This window comes from Corythoichthys intestinalis, chromosome 11, assembly GCF_030265065.1.
Source record: "Corythoichthys intestinalis isolate RoL2023-P3 chromosome 11, ASM3026506v1, whole genome shotgun sequence".
Taxonomy (NCBI): Eukaryota; Metazoa; Chordata; class Actinopteri; order Syngnathiformes; family Syngnathidae; genus Corythoichthys; species Corythoichthys intestinalis.
Genome location: NC_080405.1, coordinates 30,114,253 through 30,137,000, shown reverse-complemented (window position 1 = coordinate 30,137,000; position 22,748 = coordinate 30,114,253). Strand labels below are relative to the sequence as shown.

Below are 22,748 nucleotides of genomic sequence, written 5' to 3'. Positions count from 1 at the left end.
CCTTAAGGTCAGACGCGGGCAGGAATTCCTTCAGCTGTCCTCATACAGTGCTGTTCTACGTTTAAATATAGAATAGCATAACTTTAGGTCATACGTTCAATCTATTTGACGTTAATCACCGTCAATGGCACCGAAACATGGTCACTGTCAGCATATTTGTAAGTTGTATACAGTCAGCAGTTTTGAATTCAGACTTCCTCAAACTGTTGACGACCACAGAATGTTTTGGGCTATAACATTTTGCATTAAAAAATGTTTTCCATTCTTCAATTAAAGAAACAAAAAAGGTATTTTTTTATGCATTAAAAAAAAAAAAAAACATTTAATCATGTTAATCAAGAAATATTTTCATTTTTATTTTTAGAAAATAATTTTAAATTTTTTATCTTAAAAAGACAACCTGTAGATTTTGTCCTTTTCAATTTAAAATATATGTATATATATATTATATATATATATATATATATATATGGCGGAAAACACTCAGGTGACTTCAAGTTCCGCTCCAAATTGGCCAAATTTAAAAATTGTCGTACATGCATGTGTGATGCATTATTGGAAAGCTTAAAATCTCAAATTTCTGGGGGAAGAAAAATTTTGAACAAGAGGGCATTTACAAAAAATTGTAAACAGCAAAACCCTAACCGGAGGTGAGAGCATGAGAGAGGATAAAGACGCCATTTTAACATGATATTATCGCGTACTTGCCTCTTTTCGATCCAAAAACTCCATGTAGCATGTATCGCCGTTTGTCAAGACACAGCTGTGAATGGCCACAGCCGGATTTTGTGGGGATTTAATGGGTGAAACATGGTAATATAACAAGGATTGCGATGCAAAAATCACAGACATTAAAAAGTGGTCGAGTCTTTTGTTTTTCATATAGTTACCGTATTAAATAATTTTTAAAAAAAATCTTTGTTTTGATCGATTATTTATCATCTAAAATATTGGGGAAAATGCGACAGTAACAAAACAAATACAATTAAGCGATAGTTATGAAGTGACTTATTTACAGACACAATTTTTTTCATTGTGACGTAATTTGTTTAAAAGTTTAAAATATGCGAGTGAACAATTTTTAGTCGTTTTTTTTTTTTTTACGAAATATTTGACATTTATTAATTATTTTGAGCTAAAAATGACAGACATTTTGAATAAGATATATAATTACTTACCTTTATTTAAAAAACAAAACAAAACTAAGTATTAGACATCAATTAATGATTCTAAGATTTAAAAAAAAGACATTTCGAATAATAAGCATAATTACTTACCTTCTTTTTATGGCTAGGTTGAAACAAAAGCAGTTGCGTGACACGTGTAAACGGTCTCCAAGGTAAAACGGACAAATTAGAAATAGTTCGGAGGCTTAATGCACCATGAATCTGCTATGGCAGCATTATAGACATATTGTTCTATCAAACACAACAGTTCTTTGGGCTTAAAATATAGCAGTTTATTTTAAAGAGGGATGCAAGAGCAGAAACTGCTTTTTCCAGCCTTGTCTGTTTTTTTTCGCGATGTATATTTTACATTTTTTAAAGGGTGGGGTCACATGTAAATTTCATATTTATGAGCTTTTAATGGTCATTTTCTGGTTAAAACACAGTATGAGAGGTTTTCTGAACCATTCACCTTTTCGAGAATTCGTTGACTGTCCCCTGTCTGCGGGTGGGAGCTGCTGAAAAGCTCGGTGGTACTTATCTCTACCTTTTCCTCCAAGCTCAGCCTCTGCTCTGACATGTGCCGCAATGCTCCCCTGCCCTCAAGATAAGTTGCCATGTAGTGCTACAGTTTAGCTAGCATTTAGGGCTTGGGCAGACTACAAGTGTGAGGAAATGTTGTGTACTTTATCAATATTTTTAGAGGAACGTGAGTCAAACTGTAAGATAACGTGAATTTCTTTTATACTTTGTACCTAATCAAAATCAGATATATCCATTTGCTTTCCCTATAGAAACTAATGGGTTGACAATTGTTACATAGTTACCTAAAATGAGTAGTCTTAACTTTTCTCAGTGCATCATTTTTGCTCCCGATGGACACTTTCAGCTATAATCTAAAGCCTGGACTCATACAGAATAACAGTAACTATAACGTGATTAAAAATGAACCAGTTAGTTGACTCGTATTAAAAAAAAAAAAAAATAATAATAATAATAATAAAAAATATTTTAAAAATCCGTGATTAGTTGATGTCACATTACAGTTCTCCTGTATCTTTAATTTTGCTTCCTCTGCTGTAATCCTTATCAAGGAGCCTGTGTTTAAGCCTTGCTTCAGTTTTCTTCTCCTCTCGCGTACCAGTAACCTGTTGGCACCAGCGAGCTGAATCGTGCAAGGCTGGGCGATATAATAATGATAGCGCGTGACCCTCCTCCCGGCCTCTCTCGAGTCTTGCCGGGTCAGCTGAATGCAGGAGAGGGTTGCCGCTGTACTTTGTTTCCCCCCGCCGTGAGCTGTAAATAATATTTTGTGCAGAGACTTCAGACGTGGATGCACACAGCGCTGTTATCTGGTGCTCCTAAATCACACCACCCTGTGCTTACCCAAGGAGAAATGGAGGTTGGTGGGGGCGCTTAACCCTTTATAAGGAAAGTGACTATTTTTGGTAAAAACATAAAGAGCAGCGGAAGACTTCAATTCATGAGCATTTTACTCTGTTAAATTGGCCTGAATATATCATCGGCTGTCGCAAAACTCACATTGCCCAAATTTTTTTTTTAATTGACCACGTAGTTTTTGAGTTACTGCCATAGCAACACCTTAGAAATGAAGGATGCGCCTCTGAGCCACTACCTGATGACGTCGATTCCCGCAGACCTTGCCAGCACTTCAATATGAAAGTATAGCACCACGCTATCCTCGCCATATATTGCAAACATTTTCTGGGTTTTACTCGCGAGTTTCATCATACCATCTCGATGTGTAGCGATGAATTGCTCACACGAAAGCTCGAGACTCAATGGCTACGATCATACCGCAGGTCTTCATGCACAATTCCAATTTTTTGTCATATGTTTTTTTGCTGTGCCCGTTCAGACTCCCTTTGTCCATTGAGCCCGTTCAACCACGCATGCGCACTACTTCGCAGTCCGAGATGCACTGTGCAAACTGACCCGAGTACGCAGAAGCATCGAAACAAATGCTGGCTCAACATCATTCTAGGGTGATCATGTTGTGATTTTCAAAAAACCCTCCCTCCATCCATCCATCCATCCATCCATCCATCCATCCATCCATCCATCCATCCATCCATCCATCCATCCATCCATCCATCCATCCATCCATCCATCCATCCATCCATCCATCCATCCATCCATCCATCCATCCATCCAAAGTTTATATGGATTGATAGCATGTACAGTTCTTAAAATATTGCTCATTTTGAGCACAGCGATCCCCCCCCCCCCCCCCCCATTTAATTTTTTAATGACTGTTGTCAAGCTTGCCTCTTCCCTAAAAGCCGCGTTCAAGCTAGGCGCTAACGGCACCCAGATACAGTATGTAAATATCACTTTTTGGATCATGTAGGCCACAATATTAGTGCCCATTACCCAAAATGTGATGTCCTCGAATAGGTATGCCAGGTCTTAATTATAATTATATTATTATTATTATTATTATTAATCATTATTAGATCATTTAATTTTTTAAAGACATAAATACAATTATGAACTAAAGAAATGTTACTAAAAACGTATTTTCCTTATGGCTTTTCCCTTAGGGGTCGCCACAGGGAATCAGTTTTCTCCGTCTAACCCTGTTGTCTTCATCTTCTGCACTCACACCAGCTACCTTCATGTCCTCTTTTACTACCTCTTTAACTACTCTTTGCTACTAAAAACAAAAGTAATAAAATTTAAAACAATGAAAACTGAAATACACTCTAGGGCTGGGCGATATGGCCTTAAGCACATATTACGGTAAATTAAGCAGATTTACTTTGATAACGAATCCGATAAATGACGATAAATTCGCCCAAGCGGACTGTTGTATAATTTGAAAATCTGAATCAATGCATGAAATACAGATTAACAGATTCTCGTTGATTTATTTACCAGCTTTCAATTTAATATATTTAACAATTGTACATGCAGTCTAAACATTAAGTATATATAACATTTTTTGTAAACAAAAAAAATTAAAATATGAACATTTATAACAGCTTGTATGGCTTGAACAATGGACATTGTCAAAATCAATATGCCTGTGCAAACATGTCATTGTAACACAAATGACTTACAGCTTGAACAGTACACTTCACAAAGACAACTTATTTTTAATGGCTGCTGTGACATAATTACTAAAACACAAGCGTTTACTTCAAGGTTTCAGGTTTTTTTTTCCCAGTGCATTTTTTACATGCAAGCACACATGAACCCCCACACAGACAGACACACATTAAAGCTATATTGAGCTTCTGCAAATGAAACATTTAAGATTTCATGATGGCAGTAATGACATAGAATTAAGCACATACAGAAAAATAGCTGGGGCCATTAAACGGTCATATTATAATTTTCACTGTTGGATTGTACTTTATGCTGAATGTTTTACCATCACAAAAGCTATCAATGAAATCACACACAGACAGATACAAAATAGAGCGACATACTAATTGCTAGATGCAGTCCGTGCCCAATCCACTCATTAAGTTCAGCCGTTTCAACAAGGTTTGAGCTGCTATCCGACTCATCACGTTCATTTGTAGCGTTAACCGCTAGCGTTAGCTAGTGGCCTGGCCACCAGTAGAAAGCACTGAAAGCACCCTCTCCGGAAATCGTGAGAACAAGGGAGGACAGCGGGTGAAAGCCCATCTGGATGCCGCCAAGAGTCTACTTATAATGTCGGGTGAAATTTAGCGAACCTCCGTTAAGCCACACTCCATCACGTTTTCTTGTAGCATTAGCCGCTACCGTTAGCCTACCGGGCTTCTGTTTGTATGGCTTCCTGATAACCACGTGACTCCATACGTAAGCACACAGACTGCTTTCTTAAAGCGGAATGAACATAGCTAAACAACACAGAGTCAAAGCGGGATGAAAAGACTATATTTTCTTATTTTATTAAATTACCGACTTTAACGACATAGTCAAAATTACGTCGGTCTTCATGAAGAATATCGGTAATGATAAATTTTCGGTATACCCCCCTGCTCTAATACACTCTGGTTATTGCCCCCTATAACTTCCTAAATTTTATTCAAATATCATAGTATTTAACTCATTGCCTACCATGACCAGAATAACATTAATTTAAATTGGAAGGAGTGACTAAATGCTTTTTAAAAATGTTAAATATTTTAAAATCCACTTACTTTTTTTTTGTCACTTACCTTTAAATTTTAAAATTCTTTTTCAATTAAACATTTTATTAAAAAAACCAAAAAAATCAAACCGTATAAGAGAATATTTTTTCTCTTCTTTTTTTATTTAAAATGGTTTTATTTTTTAAGTAAATAAGTAAAAATCAAAATCACATTTACCGTAGTTTTTTTGACTTTCCTGTTTTTGTTTTAATGTAATATCAAAAAACAACATTTAAGGAAAAAACATTTAAATAATTAAAAAGGAAAAATGTAACATTAAAAATGAAAAAATATTTAAAAAATTTAAAAAATACTTGAATATTTTTTCCTTTTTTGTTTTGACAAAAATTATAAGATCATGTTGACTTTTTCCCCCGTTTTGGCTTAATTTAAAAATGTAAAAAAAAATTTTTTTTTAATGTAAATTAAATAGAGAAATATTTACTGTTAACTCATTGGCGATCATTGACAGTGCTAGACGATAGCTCTCCCACTCAAAATGGATTGGACATCTAGCGCCTTAAATGGCTGTCAGTAAGTTAAATGTGTGCTCTATACAGAGTTAAGTGCTTGAACCAGCATGCCATATTTTCATTTGACACTCACACTTTACTTCTAAGCCACCAAACCTGTTTTATTTTTTCGACAAACATTCAGATGGCTTGGAGAATGAACTGGCAGTCAAAGGGGGTTGTGTTGGGGGGCTCCAGAGGTTGTAGTGCTCTGACAGGAATGCAAAATCTCACAGTTGCCTTTGATGTTGCTACAAGCCCTTGAAGGCAGCAGCAGCAGTTGAGGAGAGGTGGAGCCTGGCGGAAATGCGATAGTCGTTCGTTGTGGGAACGCCAAAGCAAAAAAACCGCAACACTCTGGAACGTTCAAGGTCATGCGTAATCTGTTTCAGGAAAAAAAAAAGCGTATCTTCTTTCCAGCTTCTGGGTTGGGGAACGACTACTCTGCTACTGAGCTACGCCACCCCCAATGGGAACCAACCAACCAATTGAGTCATTATAGTGTGAATATTGCTTAACTTCCCATGTTGCTCTTTAGAACACAAACTAGTAGAGTCTAGAGATGGACCGATATGGGTTTTTTCAGGACCGATACCAATTATTAGTAGTTATAGGGGCCAATAACCGGTTTTTGGAGCTGTTATTCATTTGCAGTAAAGGTGTAAAAATTGGCATTAAAAAAATGAATAATATAAAAACTGACCTTCATTGAAATGCCTAAAGTATGTTTATTGAATCACACAAATAGAAAATAACAGCTCCAGAAGTGCCTTAATTTCCTAGACTCAGAAACATCTCTTATAAAGATGAATAAAAGGTTAAATGACTCGCTCTCTGAAAATTTTCCACAGAAAATACAATATAACAAAAATACAGGGAGATCTCAGGCTCAGCATCACCTCTTGTAAAGTTAAATAAAAACTTAGATAATAGATTTTTTTCACAAAAAATAAATAAAATTTCAATATAACTGAAATAATTTAACTTGGTTTTAACTTCAAAAACAATAAGTGCAGAAGTTCTCGGGCTCTGCATTATCTCTTGTAAATGTGAAGCGATTTGAGGGCCTTAAAGCGGAAATGTGAAGTAAGGTTGACCAACCATGTTTTTGAATAATATCAATGGCTAAACAGTTATAAGCATATTTTCGTTATTTTTTTAACACAACCCTTCCAGATTCATTGTTTAACCCATAGCAACGCCTTTGACAACGAAAATGCTTTTCTTCTGCAATCTTCGGAAATTACGTCACACAGGGTAGTGCGAGGGAAGTCCGCCATAGAACAGTATTGTTTGTTGCATTGCTTCTCAGTAAGATGCCACGGCGGTGTGTGGCGATGTTTTGTTCTCACTCAAACGAAAAAGTTGTATGACTGGCCAAAGGATAGCAGGGCACGTAAATGGACATCTTTCGTTCGCACGAAGCGAATGAATTTCACGCTATCATCGAGTAGTGTTGTCTGCTGCAAACACTTTGAAGATGCCTGCTTCCTTAACCGGTCTGCTTATGATCAAGGATTTGCCAAAAAGTAAGTGTGATTTTTGGATAGATGACTGATGACTTTGTCAAAGCAGAGCTGCCAACTGTTGTGGAATGAACAGTATAAGCTAGCAACGTTAGCCGAAAGTTAACTCGTGGCAATCCCCGATCATAGTTGTTGTTGCGTTCGCTAGGTTAAGCGTGTTTAAATTGTGCGTCATCTACGAACTTGTCCAAAAGGGTTAATCCACTGTCAATCGGGAAAGGGGTGTGGATGTGCATATTAGCGGGTCGGCGTCGCGGTAATTCACGGTCACGTTGCCGTAAGAGATACACACCGCCGGTGAGTTCGTGCACATTTATTTGTATTTGTATTATATATTTCCACCTTCATGCTTCAAGCATTGCATTGCATTTGTACGGTTTGGCGTTTCTTTCACGGTGATCGCTTGATAGCCTTCTAGTTTGTGTTTTACGTACGAGAGCCGCTGACAGGTGACAACAACAAGCGTGTTACTTTTAATGTCTGGCAGCGAATCAGCGAGCGCGCAGGTCACGCAGTGAATCATGGGAAATGTAGTCTCAGGACAACACTGAAGTGGTGCTTTGTAATCTGTTCGCTTGTATGAAAAAACTACATTTCCTCACGCCATTAGACGCCACTTCCTGCCACAATAAAGTGGAGAAAGCCATCAACGACTCATCTCCTTCTTTCCCCCTAACGTTTTTATATTGTTATTTTATATGCACGAGAGCTGCCGGATCTGCCAAAATGAACATGAAGTCTGATTATTATTTTTTTTAACAATGTCATCAGATAGACAAAAACATAAAATTATGTGCAAATGCCTGCATCTTCAAATCATGAAATAATAACAGCCTATATCTTACCAATCTTGTAATCTCGATGGGTCTTGTATCCATTCCATGTCAGGTAGTTTAGGTACATTGTTTGCATCCTGATTAGCACATTACACATTTCTACCTAAGAAGAATCAAAAATTGTTTCCTCAATGCTCATTCAAAAAAAAAAAAAAAAAAAAATTCTGTCTAATCTGTTGCAGGTAAATGTCTTCATTTGAGCAGCTTGTCGCACTTGTCAGGAACGTGTGGGGAATATTTTATTGACAAGTGCGAGACAATAGTCCTTGAACAAGACAGAGTTGTCTCTTTGCTGAGCGCTTAAATTCCCAGTGTGTCTGAAGGCCACACATGCCGTCTGAGGGGCCCGTGTGATTTATTAGCCCCTTTTTGATTAGGAGCGACAAATGCATATTGATTCTCCCTGCTCAGTTTATCCGCCGTTAGACTCGCACCGTCAGCTAGGCGCCCAAATTTCTTAATTGTTTCCCATTCTTCCTCTTGCTGTGCAGTCGGCGCAATGCTGCAACAAGTAGTAGAAAATGTCTTGTGGGGAAAACCTGATAGTGCACTGATGAAATATCGTGGTGGGAAGCCTTGACTCAACCCAGATCCTTGAGTGAAACTGGTGGGCGGATCTTTATCTTATTTGATGGACAGGCTTAAAAGAGGGCAGTCGGTGGCTTTTTTTTTTTTTTCTGTGGCAGTCATCCATTTCTGTCCAAAAGCGAGGTTGAATTCTCAGTTTGTACATCTAAATAATTCAGATTTCTTCATTTATTTTGAATTATCTTGCACATGCCTGACCCGCTTAGCCTCGGCGGGCTTGTGGCGCTCCAAATGCATCCTCATCATCCATATATGCATAAAGGCTCCTCCAGAGAATTTGTGCTGCTTGCAGAGTGACGTGAAGAGAATACAGACATTTGTGTTGCTTGCTAGATGCTTTTGGGCTTATTTTTGCTTGTTGTTGTTTTTTTTTACCTCAAATGATAGTGTGAAACTAAAATGTCCGCATGAGGATTTAACGAGAGAGTTAGGCCCAACGGTCGGCAATGACTATCATAAATTACACACCTATACGTTGTACCATCCAAGTTTCATAAAGTTGAAGAAATTAGCCCTACCTAATTATAAATTCGCAGGTGTCCAAGTTTTTATTATGAAATATTTAAATCAAAGGATTTTAAACAGAAATTGATCAAAGATCTCTGTAATTACTAAATTAACATAAACATGCCAAGTAAAGTACTACTGGTGTGTTCAAAGCTACTTTGAAACCAATGCCGATTGCTCGAAAGGCGCTTTCACACGAGCACTGTTTGGTCCTTTTTAAACGGACCAGAGTTCTTTTTCTCAGATAGTCCACTTCGTTTGTAAATGTGAATGCGGATCCAAATTCTAATTCGGACCAAACAAACAAACTCTGGTCCGTTCAAAAATCGTGTGTCTCAGTTCAACATATGAGGTTATGTTGCTCACGCAACATAATTAACGATATCTATTAAAAAAATTAAAAATAAAACTTTGATGCCGCAAGCTACCCACACGCGTTGCAATCGAGTTGCGATCGACATAATGGGCACCGTCTGACTTGGCGTGTATCAGACAGTCTTCTTAAAATCGACATGGTACTTGAACTTATGTTAACAGCTGTCAGTACTACCATATTAGCCTCATCATAGCACACTGTAGATGTGTATTCTATTCATCTGTTATAGCAACCAAGCATCAGACAAAGCCTATTTGGATCTTATTCCCTTTAGAGCTTGATGAAAATGGCTAGCCATGTGTTGGTGCTTGCATGGCGGGCTCATTGTAGCACAGCCTACTGTAGTTATCAGTCCCTTTTTAAATCTTTCTCTATTCTATGGTTTGTATTAAACATTATTTCATGTCTAATCTGAAATATAGAAAAAACACTCAGGAGAGACATGGTCCTTTTGGAAAGCTCTTACTACAGGTATGGTAATGGAGGCTTGAAGCTCACATGCCCAAAACCCCCTGTTTATTAGTTCACATTAAAGCACTGGGCTGTACAGTGCAAGTGTTATGCCAGCATTTGTGCCTAAAAATAATTTGTTGCTAGTAAAGAAAAAAGAATGAGAGCACGAGTGCGAGCACAGATTTACCCCTTTAATTTGCATTTCACATTCGCAGATTGGCTTAAACTCTTCAGTTGGCTAACCCTAGAAGACAATCTTATGTTCCATAAATTTAGCAATGGGCAGAATAAAACTGGGGTCAAACCAGCGTGTGTTCGTGTTGACGTGGTCAAATGAGCGTACCTTAAAATTGGCGCGCTTTCGTAAAGCAAGCATTACGCATAGACTTCACTATCAGTTGACGGGAAACGGCGCAGGTCCACTCCGTAGGGGGCCTATTTTCAAAAACTTAAAATTCAAATATTTTCAAAACCAAAGCTGCTAGCAACCTAAACCCAAACCGGCACCTTCCTTAGAAATATATTAGTCTTCATGAGCAGCGGCATCAAAAAATTCAGTCGTTCACTAATAGAATCCCGATTATTTTTTTATATAAGTATAACAATGTTATTTAGTGCAATTTTGACATAAGTTTTCAATAGCTTATAAATCACTCAGTTTTCACATCGGAAACTTAATACTTGAGGAAAGCATGCCGAATCATCTTAATTTTACTCAACAAAAGCAAATTTCTTATTTTTCTATATACCATCACGAATTATTTAGGTTGAATTCCGATGTCACTGTTGCCTCAGCACGTCTTGCCGGCTATCTGGCCCTCGTCTTTTTAAGTTGAAATGTTACATAAAAGAAAAGACGTAAAAGCCGAATTTTTTTGTATGGATGCAGAAATGTCTAAATTTCTAGTTTTTTTGCCCAAAAACGGGCCGTTAGCCGAAATCACCTGAGTATATGAATGCAAAATTATTGTGATATTGTGTATGGATAAAAAATCCAACATGGCGGCCATTACAAAACAAAGAGCCTTTTAAGTTGAAAATTCTTCTAAATAAATGCGTAAATTTCTATAGATATGAACGTAAAACAGTCTAGATTCTTGGTGAAAAGAAAACAACTGGGCAGTTATCATTCATTTAATGCAGTGTTTGAAGCTAACTTGACGCTAATTTTTTTCCATTTAATTTTTTTCACAACCTTTCAAAGTGCCTGCATGGTACTATTTTATATAATAATGACCTTGAATCCTCGACCAAATCACTCTTGAGACACTCCTGCCTGCTTGTATGCACTAAAACTTTCATCCTGTTTCACCCTAAATCTGGCGTTGGAACACGGCGTTTCGAGTTTATCGCAGTGAAAGCTTCCACGGCGCTCTGCCTGGCCCGGCCTCAACACTTTCAACACTTGAAATATCAAAATATATAATTCCACCATTGTCAGCATTTACAAATGAAATAAAATCTCCTGATCTTAAAACCACTCCATCTACATGTGCGTTAAGTGAGCTGTCACGTCTGTGCAATATTATGTGACCAGAAAATGCCTTAAAATGACCAGGAAGTGACTTTTTATTTAATTCTATTGAAACATACAATTGCTGTGTGTTTTCTTTAGCTTTTTCAGTGCCATTGATGACGATAGAACCCAATATTTTCTATTCATCCTTCTGCTATGAATTTAAATTTTTCACAAGTGTCCAATCAATTTGACGTTATAGGTCTGGCAGCAAATGAATTTTCATTCATTGGCAGCCCTCCCAATGTCTATTACTGTCAATGGCAGGCAACAAGTTAACTTTTTGCCTGTCATTGACAGGAACACAGGCCCAATCCATTTTAAGTGCTGTCAGCCGCACCAGTCAAAATGGATTGTAAGTCTCTTGCCGTCAATGGTGCTGAAACAATATCATTCAATGTTAAAATTAAATCTTCAGGGAAAATAGCTGGTTCAAGAACCTCCATCTTAACTAGCTGAATGTTCAACTTCTCGCATACAGAAATAGTACAGAGAGTACTGGCATTCGCCTTGAAAAAAAAAAAAACCCACTCCATTTATGGCCACACTTCTTTGAATTCTCTTTAATTATAGATTAAACTGTGACGAGACCGTTGCTTGAAGTCTGCTTGGTTTTTGCGCAAACTGGAGATTTTTCTCCTTGAGGGCCCACAACATAATTCTGATTTTGTCTTGTTTCTCTTTAAAATCCCATGACGGCCAACGTGAAACAGGAGAATGGCCTGCAAAAATGAATGCTTTAATAAACTAGTTAATGCTTAAACAAACAGTTTAAAAGATAACTTGCCCAATGAATTGAAAAACCCCTTCCAGTTCATCTCGTTCAGAAAGCGCACTTGTCAGAGAAAGTAAACGGGCCTCTCTCAGCACACCACGGAAAATTATCAAAATTTTACCAGGCTACTTCACAAAAGAAGCACCAATTGTTTGACAAATAATTCATTATTAAATGAATCAATAATTGTTTTGATAGTTGATTAATTGTTTAGAGTAGAGATGTCCCGATCCGATATTTGGATCGGATCGGACGCTGATATGGGCAAAAAAATGCTTATCGGTATCGCATCGGCCAACACGGAAAAATTCAGATCCAGACTTCCGATCCATTTTTTAAAAAATTCCGGTCCGTGTTTTCCAGCGCACCGATTTACATAATCCATTCCAGTTTTTGCTTCGGTTTCCCTAAAATCTGGTCCGCATTTTACGGCACACCTTCAACACACTACATTTACATTACCGTCTCCCAATTTACCGAGAGACTTTATCGGTAAAAATGTCAGCTGTGTGGGATCATTTCACCTTAAAGGACGACAAAGACGAAGAGGCAGAGAGCAACATATGCCACAATAAAGTCAAGCGTAGTGGTAAAGCTGTAAGAAGTTTTAATACAACCAACCTAATCAAGCATTTAGCGAAATACCACCACAAACAATATGAGGAGTATGTTAAGAAAACCGAAGACAAAAAGAAAGGTCCTATGCAACCAACACTGGCAGAAAATTTTGCTATGCGTGACAAACTGGCACTCTACAGTCCCAAAGCCCAGGGAATAACAAGAGTCATTGCCGAAGAATTCATTCTGGATGACGAGCCATTATCTCACGTGAGTAAAGACGCACCAACACGCGATTCGGCCGTGGAAGATTCGAGAACGATTCACAAACATCCAAATTATGATTATTGAAATATGTCAAGCAAAGCGGAACTAATACACAGCGCGGTCTTCGGGACGCAGTGAGAAACTGACCGCATTGCGTCCCGAAAGTAAACATAACTTGTCTTAGACCCAGGTAATGCCAATGCTCAACTCACGGCTTTAGCTCAACTCATGCCGCTGGTTAAAAAACAAAACGCGGCTCAGTTCACCGCAGTAAAAATAACCGCAGTGATAAAAAACACAAGAATGCCTGACTGCTGCTGAAAGCCGCTACAAACTACTTCAACGTCATTTTACTGGAGATAATAGATATCATATGTATATAGAACCAAATGCTACACAACAGACTCGACTGCGTTAGCAACATTGAAGTATTGAAAACCTGATGCGTTAGTAAACAGCCGCCATCTTAAAGCAGAAGACTTCCCTAGTAGGCTGTTGTGAACCTTCCAAGTGAACCTAATTAACTTTTTATCTAAAATACTCCTAAATCGGCAAAATCATGACTTGAATCTATCTTCAAAACAGTTTTAAAACTTTCACATGTCGAAAGTAGACAGAAGGGAAATTATGGAATAACGGGAGCAATTTTAACAACTTTAACAGTCGATTCGCAAAATTAAAAGAATTGAATGTAGTTTAAAGCTGCTGATACAGAATGGGGACTTGAGTATTTTATTTACTGTTTTAAAATGTTAACTTGATACAGAAATAGTCGTTTATTTAAACCTGAAGGCTTTTTATACAATTTTTTAAACTAATGCACGAAACATTTAAAGCATCTAATAGCTTGGGGGATTTTTGGGATTTTCCACTGAGGTTGTTGGTGTGTTTTGCTTTTTTAAGATAGTTTACAATATTATTTGCACGTTTTACTGACTGACTATGCCATTTCTGTTTGTTATTTATAATGTTTTTTGCTTGTCACTGAATAAACAGGTCAGTTTCTCGTTAACAACCGTTGTGTGTTATTCAAACTCACCTAATTCAGCTGGCTAGTTGTTATCAAGAGTACTAAAACCTTTTTCAACATGAGTCTGACAACTAAGTAAGGAGGCTAAATAACTTTAAACTTTAACACATGCTCAGATAGATCGGTATCGGCCAGTATTGGTATCGGATCGGAAGTGCAAAACAATATCGGTATCGGATCGGAAGTGCAAAAACCTGGATCGGGACATCCCTAGTTTAGAGACCTAAAAATGGTTCAAAATCTTTTTATTTATTTATTTTTATTTATTTTTTATTTTTTTGGTACCTCTTGAATCATTCACTGCCATTAAGAATAGCAGTTAGACTGCATGAGTGTCCAAACCTGTCCTCAAGCGCCGCTGTGGGTCCTGGTTTTTGGTCCTACCAATCGAGCACAAACAGTTTAACCAATGAAGTTTGTGCTAAAACAAGCAGCACCTGACTGCAATCAACTGATTACACTTGTTAGACACCAGATTGGTGAAAGGTTGTCCTCATGATGGGTTTGAACAAAAACCCGCACCCACTGCGGCCCAATGTGGAATAGTTTGGACACCACTGAGTTAAGGCCCAAGTACACCGCATGCGTGATCGTTGCGTTTCCGGTCCGACTCCGGTAAAAAATAGCGCCGGAGCCAATCCGTTCCCATTATATCCTATTGTTCAACGTATACCGGCCGCGTCAGTGCTCCGGCTTGACTGCGAACCACCTCCGGCGTGCCGCATGCCCGCCGGATGGTATAGGCTATTTTCTATTTTTGCCGGACACGCATCCGGCAAAATGGGCGGAGCTGGGCCTGACGTCAAAAGCCCAGGTGCCTAATCACGGTTTAAACACGAGCGAAAATGGATGATGAGCGCTTCATCATGGAGGTGGAAAGCCACAAAGTGATATACATGCAGCAGATATTACTATAAGGACACCATTAAAAGCGAAACTGCAAAGTGTCCTATTATGTGTGTTTTTCTGGCAATGATATCAAACACGACGTGCTAAGCAAAAAAAAAAAAAAAAAAAAAAAAAAAAAAGACAGCGTATCTGGAAGTGGTTCCTCTGCAGAAATTCTCGTGCCCCGCGTACAAACAATCTCGGTTTGTATACAGAGTCGAGGGGGGAAAGTACGAAAGAGAAAAAAGAGACGAAAGAGAAAAAAGAGACACCCACAAGTTTCGACCTGGTGGTCTATTCAAGACGTTTCTCTTTCTTTCCTACATTTCACTTGACTCTTCATAGAAAAAACAACAGTTTGCGCTGGCCACATGAATCTGCAGTGTTGAGACACCAATTCCAAGTACGCTGTTTTTTTAGTTCATGTCGAATATAATTCGCTATCCATTTTATAAATATGACAGATTATTTATCAGTTGTTTATAACAGCTCTATGAGATGTTATGTGCCATAAATTTTAAATGTGCACAAAGATATAAACGCACCGACACAACCAAGGGCATAATAGCCCCCCTTCCCTCCACACACGGAGCCCTGATCTCAACATGATGCAGTCAATCTGGAATTAAGAGACAGACACAAATAAAATATTGTAGTGTCTCCGGGGCTGTCATCGGTGGGTTAATTTATGCACCAACGCGGGGCTGTCATTGGTGTGCTGGTGCACCAGCGCGACGCTCCGATTGGTGGACTAGATAGCGTCAGTGTAAATACAGTGGGGAGAACAAGTATTTGATACACTGACAATGGGAAAACCCATTGGCAGTGTATCAAATACTTGTTCTCCCCACTGTAGTTGTTGTTTTTGCATTGGTGAGGTGGCGGGAAGTTAATAAAGAAAAAGAGGAAAAAGGCGTTGAAGCTCGTGTGTTGTTTTCGCGGCCAAACTTCCGCTTAGCAAACGTTACATTATCAATATGCAAGAAAAAAAATGTGCTCTCTCTCTGCTTCTCTGATGAGTACATACTACAGACTCTGTGTGTTTGTCGTTGATTTAAATGGCACATGATCGCGCGCGATCACGCGAGAGCTCACGAGGGGACGGAGTTGGCGGACCGCAGCCGTGCAGCAGCCGGTATGATTTGCCTGTTTTTGACGGACTGCGTGGCACGCAGGCAACACTGAACCGGACCGGAACCGCAACGATCACGCATGCAGTGTACTTGGGCCTTTAGAGTATTCAAAGAGCATGTATTGTGGTAGTTGGCGAAAGAAAAATATAGAATATAAATATAACAAATACAAATAATATATATTAAACAACTTTTAACTGCAATTGATGTCCAATCCATGCAGACTAACAGGGCTGACATCAAAGCAATTATATTTTTCAAATACCCCCCCACCCCTTTTTTTTTTTTTTTTTTTTGTAAATTGGATAAAAGTAAAAAATATTTTGAAAAAAATTATTAAGTAAATTGTTTATTTAAAAAAAGCCTGTCAGGTTTACAAAACACTATTATTTTACTTTTAAATTTAAAAAAATATAAATGTTACTTTTAAAATTATATTCAAGTCCCCCATCACGTTTTTTTTTTTTCCACACTAAATGATTGCATCTTGTCAAAACTCAATTATCAAGACTTGCACTGATCCATAACTATTGAAATTTTGCAATAAAAATATATATTTTTAACTGTTTTCCTCTGCATTGCTGAACACAATTAACGTAGCCAAGGGCCAGGATTCCAGCAGATGCCATTGGACTCAGTGTAAAATAGCAGTCAAGACTTGTTGACTTTATCGTGCAACGGGTTGCAATACGAAATTGAAATTGGGTCAGAGGAGGAAAAGCACATGATTCCGGGGAGATTTTACCATAAAAGTTAAAGACTGGATGCATAAATTCACTCTAACACGGCGCGAGCAAGTGGGCGACCGAGCAGCAGGGAGAGGCAGCATTAGACATGGAAGCAAGTGGAATCCCTTTATCATCGCATCTCAAGCACCTTAAATGGTAAATATCTTACGTTTACCCTACTCTACACAACAGCATGGAGGCGATTGAAAAACGAATAATTTATCGTATGAAAATAATAAAACCAGGATTTTTCTCTGGTACACTTTTGGCGACGCCGGGGCCAACAATGCCGGATAAAGCCTTGTTGTTTTGTTCCAATGTCTTGTTAACAACTCTTCATTGGCAACACGTCATTTGTCACATGGTCAAAGCAGTCTTCAGTAAAATTATTTGATCAAACCAACACTCTATGATCCATTCAGCTCGTTGCTTGGTCGGATTTGAAAAAAATAGAGGCTTATATCGGCAGTGTTTGTGTTGGAGCAATCTCCTACACAACATATATTAACCATTGTTCTGTACACAACACATATTAACCGTTTTTACAATTAAAATGATTGAATAATGTGACTGAATTTTGTGGAAAAACAACTAAAATGCTGGCTTCCACTGCAACCAAGCTAAATGCATAAGGGCACTGCGCGTGAAAAACCTGTCTTTGATTGCTTCTCTCCCGGTTACTGATGCTGGTTTCCTGGCCAACACCGAAACGGGATTAAAGTTGTTTTGCGCTTTTTTTGGGTTCATTTTACAAACAAAAGGACTACGGGTTGTGGCTCAGTGGAGTACAATCTATCAAATTCAGTATATAGTAACTCCGGATGTGATAAGGGGACTTAAATGTGTTGACATCACGTGGGAGCAAGTAGGGCACTACTTTCCTTAGCAGGAGATGAGGAATCTTGACAAGATGGCCGCCAGCGTCAGACACTACCTTTCCCAGCATGCCGCACTACTCACCCAGGTGAGGCTGTTTAAGTCACTTGATTGCAGCCGGCCTGTATGAGTGGATAAAAGAGGACCAGAATGAGAGGAGGGGGGTGGTCGAGGATATTGACACAAGGCCAATACTGAGGGCTGTGCAGAAAGACGTTGAAGAAAGTTTTATTTTCTTTTTTTTTTTTTTTTTTTTTTCTTTAAATCTTTGAGAACATACCTAAGTTCGCCTTTTTTGAGGAGTTTATTTTGTTGTTCTGTTTTGTATTGCTTCTTTGCCACATTTTAGCCACTTTCTTTTGGGGATTCCTGCTGTTTGACAAAAGAAGCTATGTCATTGGAACCATTTGCCTCCGGGGCTCTTTCCTGTCCAGGTCTACCTCTCGTGTTTTAATTTTTAAAAGTTATATAATTTAAGAAATTGAATGCTCATGATCATTTTTCAGGTTTATGAAGCTCTGGAGGAAATATTGTACCAATTAAAGAAAGAAAAAAAAAAACAATAGGAAAATCATAAGGACATGAAAAAAAAAATCACTTTTTTGAGCCGTATTGGCCAACAAAACTATTGACTTATATTAAAGGGAATGATGACCACTCTTAGGAGGCATTTATAATTTGAAAACAATCACTATTCATTGTCTGGCACATTCTTTGAGTCATCCATAATACAAAATAGTCATGATGTTGCTGTGTGATATGGTTATGTTGTAACAAACCCAGGTGACATTTCCTCACAGGTCAGTTGCCCAAGTGGCTTGAAAACAACACAAACTGCTTCTTTGCGAGGCTTGTGAATCAAAAAATTGGGGAAGCAGCTCCTTTCGCAAGGTCTCAAGTCTCTCGACCGCCCTCCTCTCCATTGTCGGGGGACACTGCGCGATGTAGGCCAGTACCAGCCTGTGGTACAGAACACTCTGTGTCTTGTGCAGAACAATCAGCCTTTGCCCATCTACATCAGCTCCTTAGGATCAGTTCCAAGTTGTTCTTCCAGTCATCCGTGTGTACAAACAACAGAATAGCCTCTGATATGGGCTCATCATTCTATGCCATTGGCCAAGTACTGGGGGATCCAGGATGGAGGTAAATCTTTTCTCACTGCCTGGTAGTGGAGTTAGCGTTCCAGCAAATTCTTGATTAATATTAATGGGGATTCTGTGAGAGGGAGAGAGTATTCATTAAATTGCAGTTACTTTGTAGTCCTCTGTCATTGATCCGTTCAACTGTCAAATTACTTTTTAATGCAGAGAAAAGTACATTTGAAGGGACAGAAAAATATTTTTGACAGTTGTAGCTGTGTGTGTGCGCGCGCGTGTGTGTGTGTATATATATATGTATGTAATATATATTGGGCTTGCACACTATATCGCTTGAACATCGACATTGCGATATGCTCATGCGCAATAGTCCCATCGCAGGACGTGTGCAGAGACATGACCGGTGGTTGAATACGGTACCAAATCATTCAATTATTCATTTTCAGAGCCGCTTATCCTCACTAGGGTGACGGGGGTGCTGGAGCCAATCCCAGCTAACTATGGGCAGTAGGCATGGCACACCCTGAATCGGTTGCCAATGTTTCTTATTTTCAACATCCTCGTATGCTATTGTTTAGCCACAACTGGACCTTATTACTAGGGTTGTTCCGATCATGTTTTTTTTTGCCTCCGATCCGATCCCGATCGTTTTAGTTTGAGTATCTGCCGATCCCGATATTTCCCGATCTGATCGCTTTTTTTTTTTTTGCTCCCGATTCAATTCCAATCATTCCCGATAATTTTTCCCGATCATATACATTTTGGCAATGCATTAAGAAAAAAATGAATAAAACTCAGACGAATATATACATTCAACATATAATACATAAGTACTGTATATGTTTATTGTGACAATAAATCCTCAAGATGGCATTTACATTATTAACATTCTTTCTGTGAGAGGGATCCACGGATAGAAAGACTTGTGACTTTGTATATTGTGACTAAATATTGCCATCTAGTGTATTTGTTGAGCTTTCAGTAAATGATACTGCAGCCATGCACCAATGCATGATGGGAAGTGGAACCATGATGGGAAGTGGAACCATGACTGTGCGTTATGCTACCAATGGATATATCTTCTCTGCTTTGGGAAATAACTTAGGGTGTTAAGTCAAATATTAATTGCCACCTTGCTTCCCCACATTGCTTCCCATGATATTTTTAATCATAGGGAGAGGGATTGCAAGGCTTTAGCCAGTTGAAGAAAGGCTCCAAAGGCTGCCAAAGTTCACTGTACGCATAAAGCGCTGCCTATTATCTCACTATATAGGTAAAACGGCGTCATTACAGATTGAGCGCGATAATGAGTGAGAAAGTCGTCCAGCGCATACATTAATTGCGTTAATTATTTCAAGGTGACACATTTTTTAATAAATTAATTGCCGCCATTATTGTGATATTTTTGATAACCTACCTTAAGCCTAAACTAAAGACTCTGGATGAGTGTAACATATTATGTCTGTAACGTTAAATACAATTAGAAAACTATTTAATTAAAATATATATTAAAAGCGGCATGGAAAATGAATGAATGAATATATATTAAAAAAAAAAAGGCATGGCCGATATTGTTTTGCCGATTCTGATACTTTGAAAATGACGTGATCGGGACATCTCTACTTATTACTATTCATCCTTAACACAACCAATAGAAACAAATGTCGTTCAATCCATCTGCTGGTGACCAGGAGATCAGGATTTTACGGCACTGTGCTCTGGTCCTTCTGGGAAACGCAGTCTTCCTTAAACCAAAACACTACCGCTTTTGTCCATCTGCGTCGCTAAAATTGACCAAAACTGAAAAGTTACCTGGTATTGCTTTACTTTTTTTTTTTTTTTAACAGTAACTTATTACGCAAGTAGCTGTCCTCTAAGTTATTCTCCCAAGACCCCTAAAGCGGAAGCGCCAACGAGACAGGCAAGCTTGTCGCCACTTCCCGGTTTAATCTGAATTAAGTTTACTGTATACAGTGCCTTGCAAAAGTATTCGGCCCCCTTGAACCTTGCAACCTTTCGCCACATTTCAGGCTTCAAACATAAAGATATAAAATTTTAATTTTTTGTCAAGAATCAACAACAAGTGGGACACAATCGTGAAGTGGAACAAAATTTATTGGATAATTTAAACTTTTTTAACAAAAAACTGAAAAGTGGGGCGTGCAATATTATTCGGCCCCCTTGCGTTAATACTTTGTAGCGCCACCTTTTGCTCCAATTACAGCTGCAAGTCGCTTGGGGTATGTTTCTATCAGTTTTGCACATCGAGAGACTGACATTCCTGCCCATTCTTCCTTGCAAAACAGCTGGAGCTCAGTGAGGTTGGATGGAGAGTGTTTGTGAACAGCAGTCTTCAGCTCTTTCCACAGATTCTCGAGTGGATTCAGGTCTGGACTTTGACTTGGCCATTCTAACACCTGGATATGTTTATTTTTTAACCATTCCATTGTAGATTTGGCTTTATGTTTTGGATCATTGTCCTGTTGGAAGATAAATCTCCGTCACAGTCTCAGGTCTTGTGCAGATACCAACAGGTTTTCTTCCAGAATGTTCCTGTATTTGGCTGCATCCATCTTCCCGTCAATTTTAACCATCTTCCCTGTCCCTGCTGAAGAAAAGCAGGCCCAAACCATGATGCTGCCACCACCATGTTTGACAGTGGGGATGGTGTGTTCAGGGTGATGAGCTGTGTTGCTTTTACGCCAAACATATCGTTTTGCATTGTGGCCAAAAAGTTCAATTTTGGTTTCATCTGACCAGAGCACCTTCTTCCATATGTTTGGTGTGTCTCCCAGGTGGGTTGTGGCAAACTTTAAACGAGACTTTTTATGGATATCTTTGAGAAATGGCTTTCTTCTTGCCACTCTTCCATAAAGGCCAGATTTGTGCAGTGTACGACTGATTTTTGTCCTATGGACAGACTCTCCCACCTCAGCTGTAGATCTCTGCAGTTCATCCAGAGTGATCATGGGCCTCTTGGCTGCATCTCTGATCAGTTTTCTCCTTGTTTGAGAAGAAAGTTTGGAAGGACGGCCGGGTCTTAGTAGATTTGCAGTGGTCTGATGCTCCTTCCATTTCAATATGATGGCTTGCACAGTGCTCCTTGAGATGTTTAAAGCTTGGGAAATCTTTTTGTATCCAAATCCGGCTTTAAACTTCTCCACAACAGTATCTCGGACCTGCCTGGTGTGTTCCTTGGTTTTCATAATGCTCTCTGCACTTTAAACAGAACCCTGAGACTATCACAGAGCAGGTGCATTTATACGGAGACTTGATTACACACCGGTGGATTCTATTTATCATCATCGGTCATTTAGGACAACATTGGATCATTCAGAGATCCTCACTGAACTTCTGGAGTGAGTTTGCTGCACTGAAAGTAAAGGGGCCGAATAATATTGCACGCCCCACTTTTCAGTTTTTTTATTTGTTAAAAAAGTTTAAATTATCCAATAAATGTTGTTCCACTTCACGATTGTGTCCCACTTGTTGTTGATTCTTGACAAAAAAATTAAATTTCATATCTTTATGTTTGAAGCCTGAAATGTGGCGAAAGGTTGCAAGATTCAAGGGGGCCGAATACTTTTGCAAGGCACTGTATATAAAATGCAGTATTTAAATATATACATGTTCCCTGGCTCAATCCCCGTGCTACTGTTCAAGAGGCACTTTTCTCAGTTTATGCTCTGACAAAAGTCTACTTCCTTGCCAAATCCTCGATAGACATTTTATTTCTTTCTCTTGAGCAACGCCTCCAGACGCTTGCAA

At 38.7% G+C, this 22,748-nt stretch overlaps 1 protein-coding gene across 8 annotated transcripts in view; it reads left to right on the top strand.

The window, feature by feature from the left end:
• The window catches only part of atp11c (ATPase phospholipid transporting 11C), a 93,818-nt gene that overhangs the window by 692 nt on the left and 70,378 nt on the right, over positions 1-22,748 (top strand). The window contains exon 1 of one of the 8 annotated variants that reach the window (XM_057849626.1): positions 16,633-19,026. The exons of the other annotated variants lie outside the window; for them this stretch is intronic. Coding sequence (XP_057705609.1) covers positions 19,021-19,026 — 6 coding nt within the window. The 5' untranslated portion in view covers positions 16,633-19,020. Of the gene's footprint in view, positions 1-16,632; positions 19,027-22,748 lie in introns of those variants that run through there. 8 annotated transcript variants of the gene reach the window in all.